This window comes from Hyperolius riggenbachi, chromosome 7 (genome assembly GCF_040937935.1).
Source record: "Hyperolius riggenbachi isolate aHypRig1 chromosome 7, aHypRig1.pri, whole genome shotgun sequence".
Classification (NCBI taxonomy): Eukaryota; Metazoa; Chordata; class Amphibia; order Anura; family Hyperoliidae; genus Hyperolius; species Hyperolius riggenbachi.
Genome location: NC_090652.1, coordinates 253,044,499 through 253,055,646, shown reverse-complemented (window position 1 = coordinate 253,055,646; position 11,148 = coordinate 253,044,499). Strand labels below are relative to the sequence as shown.

Here is an 11,148-nt window from a genome sequence, read left to right as displayed (position 1 = left end):
TCGCGTTTGTGTCATTAAGCTTGTGCTGCTGTAGCAGTGCAGCTCAATTATTCAGGCCCCATGTCTCTCACTCCAGATTCTCTATCAGTTACATTAATATAAAGAGAGACATTTTAGGAAAATCTTTGCCACTGGATTATGGAATCAAGCAAGGTAAACTTTCAACTTCCTGTTTTATTCTTAGCAGTAAGTGCTACCAAGTACAGACATTTGAACCTGGTCAGTCAGAAAAATAAAATGAAAAGCACAGAAAACCAGAGAATATATGAAGTATGACAGAAGTTAGTAGTATTTACATGTGAATATTGATGCTAATGCGTGATGAATGAATAAATGTCAGAATTATACAAATCACCAAAAACATTTTATTCAAAGAGAAATCTCGCACCTTCAAAGCAAAGGCACCCTGCTGATAACACAGTCTTCAAAAATGGTTTGTTTTTTTCCTAAACCAATGGAGTTGGTTTTAAGACACTCCGTAGCAGCAAACACCAGTTATTGCCACGATCAGATAATCTCTGAAATCATAGTCCGCAGTATAGCAATTCTGGTTCTAATAGCACTCTTGTGGACCTTATATGGAACAGATTGACTGGCAACACCAGGCTTTGACGTTACAATAGATGTACAATACTGGAGACAACTAAACAGCACTGAGGTGATCTATGCTTGGGCAAGTCTTTCCACTGTCCTCCGATACTCGGCCACCAGCTCCTGATAGCTCTCCTCCAGCTGGTCATGCTGTGTTTTAAGATCTATTTGGTTCATCTGGTTGGTAAGCTCCTCAGGTTTCAAACATCTCCTCATCTTGGCAATTTCTCTCTGGTTTTTCTGTTAAAAAATAAAAAAACATTTCACCTTAGTTCATTTCTGGTACACGTACAGGGTCCCACTATGAAAATTTGTATAAAGAAACATTCAAATAGCTATGTGCTGAATACTGAAATGCAGGAATTTGCGTGGGTTTTGCAGCTAAAAATCCGGTCTTCAATTTTTTACTTAGTTATCAGAAGCAGCTAAGTGTGGGTGTTGCTACTGCATTTGACACTATCATCCTGCTGTTAAGACAGCAATGTAGCTGGCACAGATAGAATCTCTTAGAGAAGATTGCAGCCTAAAGCAGACACAGTCTATGGTGCAAGAAATGGCCAGAGTATGGACTCCTGGCTGGAAAAAAAAGCTTTAAAGTGGTGGTGTACTAATAACCAAGAGTTCTTAAAATAATATAAAATGAGGGCCTGTTCAATAATATAATGTACTTCAGTTACTGATTTTCCTTTTACTCCAAACTGCAGAAACGAGCCAGCAGCAGCCATTCTTCATAGACGTTAGCACTTTAACATAGAGGCAATTAGTAGTATACAGATTCACGTTAGCCCAGTAGAGGCAGTGGTGCATTGAGGAGTAATGGCTGCTTTACAACGCGACTTACAGTACTGCAATGCACCACCTATGCAACGTTCCCTGTGCAGCAGTGCATTGTGTTATAAAAGGTTGTGTTACTGCTAAACGCGTGCAGTTAGAGTGACACATACTTTTTATTGACTGTATGCTTCACTGTGATCTGTTGCATTCCTGTACCACTGTTAATGTGGCCTTATGGTGGCCTAACACGATTCAATGTTTTTTGCTGTGTTTTTTTTTTTAGAATAATCTGACGAGACTGAATTTGAAACATTGATGCAATATACTATACACTTATGTTAGATTTTTCTTAAAATGTAAAACACAGATTAATTAAAACAATTTTTATATATTTTTTATGTATATGGTTCTATCTGATTTTTCAAACACGTTCGATCAGAATTTAATTGAAAGATACAGTTAAAATGATCTTTTTTTTTTCCCTCAAACAGAAAAATACATATTTTTGTTTTCTTATACAATCAAGTTTTATCGAAAAAAAAAAAAAAAACCTGTTAGATTGAACAATTTGCTTATATAGTGTATGGCCACCTTTATGAAGATGAGACCAGCACAGGCTGTAGCTTGTCTACGGTTAGTGTAAATGTCATACACAGTGTAAAGGTTGCCACACACCATACAATTTTTTAAATATCTGTTCAATTCAAGAATAGTAATCAATTTTTCTGACCGATTTTAACAATTAAAAAAATCTGACTAATGTATCACACACATATGTTCAATTTTTCCCCAATCATGAATAAAATAATTGAAAGCTCAGAAAAAAATTGGATTGGAACTGTACATCACGTAATTTACAATCCACCACACAGCATACAATTCTTGATAAAGTTGGTCTGAAATTTCCAACATGTCCAAACTTCAAAAATCGAAAAATGTGATCTTTTAATTGTATGGTGTGTGGCCACCTTAACAGCTTCTATTTGATCGGACTTGCTTATACCCAAAATAAAGTACCAAATAGAAAATGCAAGTATACTGCATTAATAGCTAAGGTCTCATTTGAAGTTGTTTTAAGCATATCTAGATATACCAGACTAACACTTTCAAATCCTGAAGATACCATGTTCAGCAATTGTATATTGCTGGAGCGTGTTCATGTAATTAAGGTGCCGGAAAATCGGAGTGCAAGGTAAAGCCGAAAAACAGCTCACCCTGCTCCTGCACAAGTCTTGACGGCATTCATTACTATCCCCTCTCCAGGCCACCATTAACCTCCTGAACATTACGTCGCTCAGAAGGCTTTGCTAGACTGAGTCTGTTGTTGGAATATCCCCTTACCCATACAGTGTAAACGACCGATTTGGCTCTTTATCTCTTTCCACATGGCAGGACCATTGCTTACATAAAGCAGACAGAATTTCAGCTGGGAAAACTCATCTACTCGCACTGACTGCTTTAAGTTTATTTCTCTCCTGGGGCCGTCTGCACTGCAGGTTAATTAGAGGCTCTCCAGACAGGTGGATTTCAAAGGAGGAGGAAGATGGGAGCAGGAGATTACTTGAAGAAAGAAACAGCTTCATTTCATTCTGAGTTGTCTTCACACAGCAGTGCCAGGAAGATGGTGATTGGACGGCAGCAGCAGTCCGGTCAGCTGATCGGAAACAATGCTCCTGCTACTGCTGTGTGGACAGTGCTAGGGTCAAATCAGCGATGCAATCTACTCACATTATCGATCTAACAGAGGGATGCTTCTCATGTATTCTGAATGTAAGCATGTAGCTTTTACAGTATACTTGGGATGTGACATATGGCAGCTGCACTACAGAATTCTGTTCAGATAGAGGATTTAAACCTGTCTATGGCTAGATATGCTTTAGCAAGTGGGAGGGGCTTTTTACAATACATGTAATTCCAATTTTGATGAGATTTTACGCGCAATTCCAATTTTTTTTTGCGATTAAAAAAAAAAGTCGTGCATGCTGCAAATCGGATTTGCAATTTGCAGTGTAAAAGAAGCCTCATGCCACATTCTGTATAAACCGAGCAACCAATATACCAAAGTCAAAAAATACTGGTCATAGCAAGTGGAAAAACAAATACCTGCATATCCCTTAACTGCGAATTCTGTTCCAGGAGGGAAAAAAAAATAATGCACCATATTGTGCTTTTATATATTTTTCATTAATTAGACATTACATAAGGAAGAAAAAGTTATTTTTATTAAAAACCAAGTAACATTAATATTTTTAAGCTCCACCTGCTGGTGAGACTGGCAACGGTTTTAACAACAAAAGCTTTTTTTATTTACACATGGTAGTAAAGAATTCTCAAACATTAAAGTCCTAGCTTCAGCCTCACGGTTTTTATGCATATGGGAAGTATCGCACATTTGGTTTAATTAGCAGTGCACAGTTCTGCATAGCACATCTGGGTACTCTTCCGTTAGCCGGGCGCAACTGAGTTAAGTAGTCTATCGGTTCTATGTTTTTACTGGCCGTCTCGCTGCGGCCAAATGTATCAAAAGTGAGTTAATTGAATTAAATGAAGCTGGCGGCAATGTAACAGATGAAGCCGCCAGCTTTAGCTCTCTCCTCCCCCTGCCTCTCTCCTATAGAACACTGGCAGCCGGGGGACACGCGAGTCCCCGAGATACATTTGATACATTTGGCCGCAGCGAGACTGCCAGTAAAACATAGAATCAGTACATTACTTAGCTCAGTTGCGCCCGGCTAACGGAATAGTACCCACATCTGTACTTTCTACCGTAAATTTATATATACTGAACCTCCTCAAGACCCCTTGAGGCCGCTCAGCCCTCGCCGTCTCCTATCCCCCCCAGTACGGCCTGGTAGCCTGGCGGAGTCGCACTTAGCACGCATGACTGCCTGCGCAGCACTACTGCACGACGAAGCACGACTCGGCCAGACTACTGGGCGGTACTTTGGGAGACAGGTGCCACCAGGGGAAACGGTGAGGGCCAGAGCGTCCTCAGGCAGGCTTAAGGAAGCCCCAGGTAAGTTTAAAACTTGAGGTATTCCATCTCAGGTACCCTCTAAAGCAGTGTTCCCCAACCCTGTCCTCAAGGCCCACAAACAGTGCATGTTTTGTGGAAATCCACAGAGGTAGTTAATCAGCTCTGCTGAGACACTAATTACCTCACCTGTGAATGTTTGTTGTTTTCTGCAAAACTGTTGGTGGGCCTTGAGGACAGGGTTAGGGAGCTCTGCTATAACCGGTTCAGCACCGCAGTCCGAAAATCTCATGCATCCGAGCAACGTTCACCTCCCATTCATTCGCCTATAATTTTATTGCTACTTATCACAATGAATTGATCTATATCTTGTTTTTTCCGCCACTAATTAGGCTTTCTTTGGGTGCTACATTTTGCTAAGAATTATTTTTTTCTAAATCTATTTTAACAGGAAGATTAAGAAAGAAATGAAAAAAATTCATTATTTCTCAGTTTTTGGCCATTATAGTTTGAAATTAATATACGCTAGCGTAATTAAAACTCATGTATTTTATTTGCCCATCTGTCCCGCTTATTACACCATTTAAACGATGTCCCTATCACAATTTATGGTGCCAATATTTCATTTAGAAATAAAGGTGCATTTTTTCAATTTGCGTCCATCACCATTTATAAGCTTATAATTTTAAATAATATAATAACATATTCTCTTGACATGCATATTTAAAAAGTTCAGACCCTTGGGTAACTATTAATGTTGTTTGTTTTTGTTTTTTAATTGTATTTTTTATTTTATTTTTAATAAAAAAAAGTGTATGTGGGTAATTTTTGGTGTGGGAGGGAAACTGTTAATTTTAAATGTAAAATATTTTTTTTTTTTTTATTAAAAATGAATTGTGGTGCAGTTTACTATTCGGCCACAAGATGGCCACAGTGAAAAAAATCCTAGATGCGAACGATTTCGCATCTAGGAACTTTAAAGCAGCGGAAATGTTTCCTGGGGGCAGAAATACCGCGCTCTCTGGAGAGAAAGCGTCGGTATTTCTGCGGGGAAGATAGATCGGTGAATGGGAATTATATTCCCATTCACTCATCGGGGGGCTAGCGGCGGGCAGCGGGAGCGCGCGCGGGGGCGCGCCCGATCGCGCGCACGAGGCGGCGGCAGCAGCAGTGCCTATCTGGACGAGGAAGCTCGTCCAGATAGGCCGAACTGGTTAAAGGACAACTGAAGTGAGAGTGATATGAAGGCTGCCATGTTCATTTCCTTGTAAACAATACCAGTTGCCTGGCAGTCCAGCCGATCTTTGGCTGAAATAGTGTCTGAATCATACAGTACACCTGTAACAAGCACGCAGCAAATCTTGTCAGATTTATGTCAGAAATATCTGATCTGCATGCTAATTCAGGGTCTATGGCTAAAAGTATAAGAAGCAGCGGATTAGCAGGAAAGTCAGGCAATGTGCATTGTTTAACCACATAAAGACCGCGTCACGCCAATAGTCGTGAAAGCGGCAGCTCCCCCAGGAACGCATAACGACAATTGGCGTTAAGTCCTGGGGGTGTAGTTTTGCAGGGGATCGCGAGCACATCCCCGCTTGCCCCAACCGCCACTAGCAGACTGTTAGACGCCGTCTATTTACATTGTACAAATAAAATAGGCAAATTTGTTAAAAAAAATAAACAAACAACCCAGCAGCGATCAGAGCCCACCAACAGAAACTCTGTTGGTGGGCAGAAAAGGGGGGGGGGGTTGAATCACCTGTGTGCGGAGTTGTGCGTCCTTGCAGCGAGCCCTTAAAGCTGCAGTGGCCTGAATTGTAAAACAAAATAAAAAATAGCCTGTTCAGTAGGGGGTGTAAGCCTACGGTCTTCAAGTGGTTAAAAGGAAATAAATGTGTCATCCTCCATAACCTTCTCACTTCAGTTGTCTTGTAAGATATTTTTTTTCCCCCTAATAAATGTGCCTTAACCTCCTTGGTGGTAATCCCGAGCTGAGCTCTGGCTATGCCGCCGCAGAGGATTTCTCCCTGCTGGGCTGATTTTCATAAATTTCTTTTTTTAAACACGCAGCTAGCACTTTGCTAGCTGCGTGTTATGTACGATGCGCCGCTACCCGCCACGTAATAGCCGCCCCCCCCCCCCCCCCCCGCGTAGACGTCATCACGATCGTTGCCATAGCGATGGGGGAAGCCAAACAGGAAATCCCGTTCTGAACGGGATTTCCTGTTTGCTCTGATCGCCAGATCAGAAGGGGTGGGGGGGATGCCGCTGCACAGCGGCCATCATGTAGCTAGGCTAGCTACATGATTTAAAAAAAATAAAATTAAAAAATAAGTGCTGCGCTGCCCCCCTGGCGAATTTATTGTAACGCCAGGGGGGTTACATTTACTACACAGCTATAAGGCAAATACCTTTTTAATGTAAAAAAAATGTGCCAATTAAACCAGGAAAAGCTAGAGGAGCACAAGTTTCCTATATTTGAGGTTTTCCTTTTAAAGAGAAGGGGGGCTGTTTTGTACTATGAAATAAGAAAACAAAGTTGCTATTTCTTTGCATGCCACCCTAACCTTAGCTCAGACCGATATGGTTACTATACCATGCAGCATACACTTTTATTAATCCAGAGCCAGGGATACTGTACTATGTATACAGTAAGTGTTATTTTTTCTGATATGGATAATAGCGCATCATACCTGTGTCTGTAATACGGACCGAAATCCACAGCAGGAGTCCAAACAATACCTCATGCCAGTAAATACTACAGCATGAATCATATGCCCTGTGATAACAGCTATTGATTTTAATACCATCCATCTCCACTAATGCAGGGCTACAAGGCATGCAGGTAAGCTGGAACCGGGAAGACATGTAATATTCATTTGTTTGGAAAAGAGCACTAGAGGAAACTTCTAGGTTAGCACTCTGCAGAAGAACCCCTGCGATAGAGATTGCAGCCACAGCATTACCTTGTATGGGCCAACAAGTCTCTTTTTGATGTCTAGTCGGTAAGCCCTGGATTTCTCGGGATCACTCATGTCTGTCGCACGGAGCCGGAGAATTTCATAAACACGTCTTGTGTGTTGCTGAAGATTAAAAACAAAAAAAACACAAAACAATAGGACAATGCTTCATTCTTTTTCATACTATTTAAAAAAAAATCATTTTATTTGACAAATTTCAAAAGAGTACACAGCAGACACACAACAATATGCTCCAATGAAAATAGCAGTGGCTCTAGAATTATAGTAATAGAACCAAGGAAAGAGGCTCTAGAATTACCGGTGCTTCAGGAGTTATCAGTCATATCCAGGGCTGTGGAGTCGGGACAAAAATCTTCCGACTTCAACTCCTCAGTTTATGAAACCACGACTCCGACTCGTCGCAACTCAGAGGGAGATGTAATTCAGCGTCTCGCAGCCGCCAAAGCCCAGAATCACCGATACGCAAGGCGCGCAGCCTAGCATTGCTGCTATGACGGCGCACAGCGCCAAAATAAGCTGCTTCGCAGCAACACAGTGTTATATTATCTGAAGGAGGCAGGGACACAATAGGAAACTCAATTGGATATCAATAGATGAATAGTGTGATCAAGATTATTTACAATTTCCATCCAGGAGTACCAGATCTTAGGAAAATGTTCAGCCCAGCCCCTATGTTTATAGATAAACTTCAACTAGTCCATGCCTCATCATGGGTTCTCTGTATTTCTTTATCTTCAAAAACCTTTCTTAAATGGCATTTGCTAAGTCTAACTGCCAAAATAGTGTGCAGGCGAGTAGAGTAGGGAGGCTGGCTGTTATCTTACTATTTAGGAAGTTAGACTTAGCAAATGCCATTCAGCAAATGCTTTTGAAAACAAAGAACACCTAGAGAACCCCCCATGAGGAAATGGACTAGTCCAAAACCGGTCAGATTTTAATTGCTTCCTCTTCTGGATATAGTGGTCTTTTACTAGGTAAATGCTATAACTTATCATTTTCATTAAAGCCTATACATTAGCGACTATGATTTCTTTCAGTGTATTTTTTTAAAACCGTATGAGAGATCCACTTTAACCCATCAGGAGCTTTGAAAGGATTTATCTCGCTTTGAGCTTTTGACCTCAACCGGCAGAACTCGTGCTGTAAATGTTTGCAATGCTGTGATGTCTCTCTACTAGCAGAGGATACAGAAACTGAAAATAGAAGTCTTCTTTCATTGTCTCACACTGCCTGTCAGGAATATATTGGGGTGCTTATGATGTAAGGATAATATTTTCATTTTTCTGTCTACTGGGTAAAACCTCAGATGTGTATTGGGCTTGGGTGTAATTGGTCACCTGGCCAGAGTAAACTAAAATCTAATGTAATTCGGTATGTAGATGTCCATTACCTCTGCCCCATTGTCCAGCAGGGGAAACTGTGTCTACTGCTAATTAGCTGCCAATTGAGGAAGAATAGGCTGGTCGGCATGGCTTTTGAGTCTGGTGTCAGCCATTGTCCCATTGTACAAGGCAAGCCTGCTAGAGTCTTGGGGGCAGGGGGAAGCTGACACCTGAATGTTTGAAATGTATTTGACAGCCTACGGGAAATTATGGAAGGGGTGAAGTCCTTTTGATACCATTTTCTACCTGTGGAAATTGAATTATTGGTGGAGGTGCAACCTCCTTATCTTTGATCAGCTAGGAAGTACTGTCAACAATGGGGTTGTCACCTGTAACTTGGACCAGGGAAATCTTTTCATGTATGTGGATCTCTGGAAATCCCATTTATGTCTGAGAACTGAGACAGGAAAAAGCCGTAATCAAGTTTTCACCTGGAGTTGAAAGGCTCACTTCACAATCTTTGATGTATGGACTTTTACCTGGAAATGGAATATGTCTGAGATTTAATTAAAACCTAGTTCCTCCCCTCCCCAAGGAAGTTGCAGCCTACAGGCGTAGCTCAGAGTATAAAAAGCAGAGGCGGATGCCTAGTGACTGTCTTCTCTCGGAGGTAGCGAATAGCTAGGGAGGATCGCGACTCCTGGTCGAACCGGCGTCCTCCCGTCAAACAACGTTCTAACCTAAGCTGGTAACGTTCTTTTTTCCCCCGTTTATTTTTACGCAAATATCCGTGTGTGTTATCTTTGTAACTTTTATCTTGTAACTATTTTTACTTTGTTTTCTGTAATCTTTTTGTATATATTAAGTTCTGCATTGTTCTATGTTTTTCTAGAATATTAAATTATTATTTAATAAGTTTGACTTCTGCCGTACTAAACTAACACTCATAGCCTAGAAGAGACTGAAGTGTAACCGTGTATAAGTTCATGCCTAATTGTACGCTTGAGCAACACTACCGTATGAAATTGTAATTGCATTGTGTGTGGGGGCGTTTGTCATACGTTGGCCTAACCGCGCAGCTGACCCAACGTACGAACAACGCCAGTGCGAGTAGCGACAGCAGAGTGGCTAACAGTATCGTTCGGAACGACTGTTAGTGGGTCTTTGCTTCACGACAGTGTAAGATTGCAACTGTGTGTGTGTGTGGGTGCGTGGCGTTCCCGTATTTGGCCTAAGCGCAAAGCTGACCCAAATACGAAAACGCAGATTGCGTATTGAGCACTCGATAGCTGAGTGAACGTGTCTAGCAACGCTAGTGGTGGCAGTGGGAAGTGTTTGAGGGGTCCCAGCCTTGTTTGTAGCTTAAATAAGGCTGTTCCCCGCTTAATCTGGTCAAACCCGCAGTCGGGAACCGTATACGCAGGCGTGCCGCGGGCCGGTTCCTGACATAATTGGCTGGCAGTGGTGGCATCGTTTAGTACATTAGTACGCAGTTTAGCTCGCTATTCTGAGTACTAAAGGCTGGAAGCTTGCTAGAAGCAACTAGCCTACAGAAGTCTACTCAGTGCAGAATCTATATACGTTTTTTTTTTGTTCAAAGATACACACTTGGTGTTTGCTTTCCCCTCCCCCCTTTTTCTTTTTCTTTTTTGCAACACGATGGCTCAGAAAGCATCCAGCTATGCAAGGCAAAACAAAGAGATACTACTCAACCTGTGTGAGCACAAAGGCATCGAGACGGTGAGCGGCCAGACTAAGGAGCAGTTAGTTCGTGCGCTCGAGGAGCATGATGAGGCAGAACGAGCCCGTGCTTCAACGTCAGCGGATGCAGCTCACGACACGCCAGAGGAGGAATCGCTCCCGCCACAGAATGCGAGTGGAGACGATGTCCTGGATGATCCACCGAACACGGAGATGACATCTCTGGAAGCCGACCTACAGCTACTAGGTTCGGCTGAGCCCGAACTGCGCCTAAAGCTGATTCTGGAACATCGGCAAGCAGAGAGGGAAATACGACAAGCCCAGAGGAAACAAGCTGCCCAGCGACTCCAGGCCGAGAGGGAAAGACACCAGGCCGAGAGGGAACAAGCTGCCCAGCGACTCCAGGCCGAGAGGGAAAGACACCAGGCCGAGAGGGAACAAGCTGCCCAGCGACTCCAGGCCGAGAGGGAAAGTGCTGAACGGCAACACCAGCTGGAGCTGGCTAAACTTCAGCAGCAGAACCGGTCTGCTGGACCCGCAGAACGCGAAGGTGAGCGAGTCCACAGAATCCCCCTGGATAAGTTCCCCGCTATGGACAAGGACTCTGACATAGACACTTTCCTACAGGGGTTTGAAAGGACTTGTCGGCAGTATGGGGTGCCCCGTGAGCAGTGGGCAAGATACCTCACACCAGGGCTGAGAGGCAAGGCCCTGGAGGCGTTTGTGAGTCTCCCCCAGGAGGAAGAAACAGACTTTGAGGCAATTAAGAAAGCCATCATTGCACGATACCACCTCACGCCAGAGG

At 42.7% G+C, this 11,148-nt stretch overlaps 1 protein-coding gene across 1 annotated transcript in view; it reads right to left on the bottom strand.

Moving 5' to 3' along the window:
* Positions 1-342: 342 nt before the first annotated feature.
* HAT1 (histone acetyltransferase 1) overlaps positions 343-11,148 on the bottom strand; it is a 106,578-nt gene continuing 95,772 nt past the window's right edge. Inside the window, exons 10-11 of the mRNA XM_068247036.1 lie at positions 7,306-7,422; positions 343-831 (exon numbers count right to left, since the gene is read on the bottom strand). Of these exons, the coding sequence (XP_068103137.1) occupies positions 664-831; positions 7,306-7,422 (285 nt within the window). The 3' untranslated portion in view covers positions 343-663. The remainder of the gene's footprint in view (positions 832-7,305; positions 7,423-11,148) is intronic.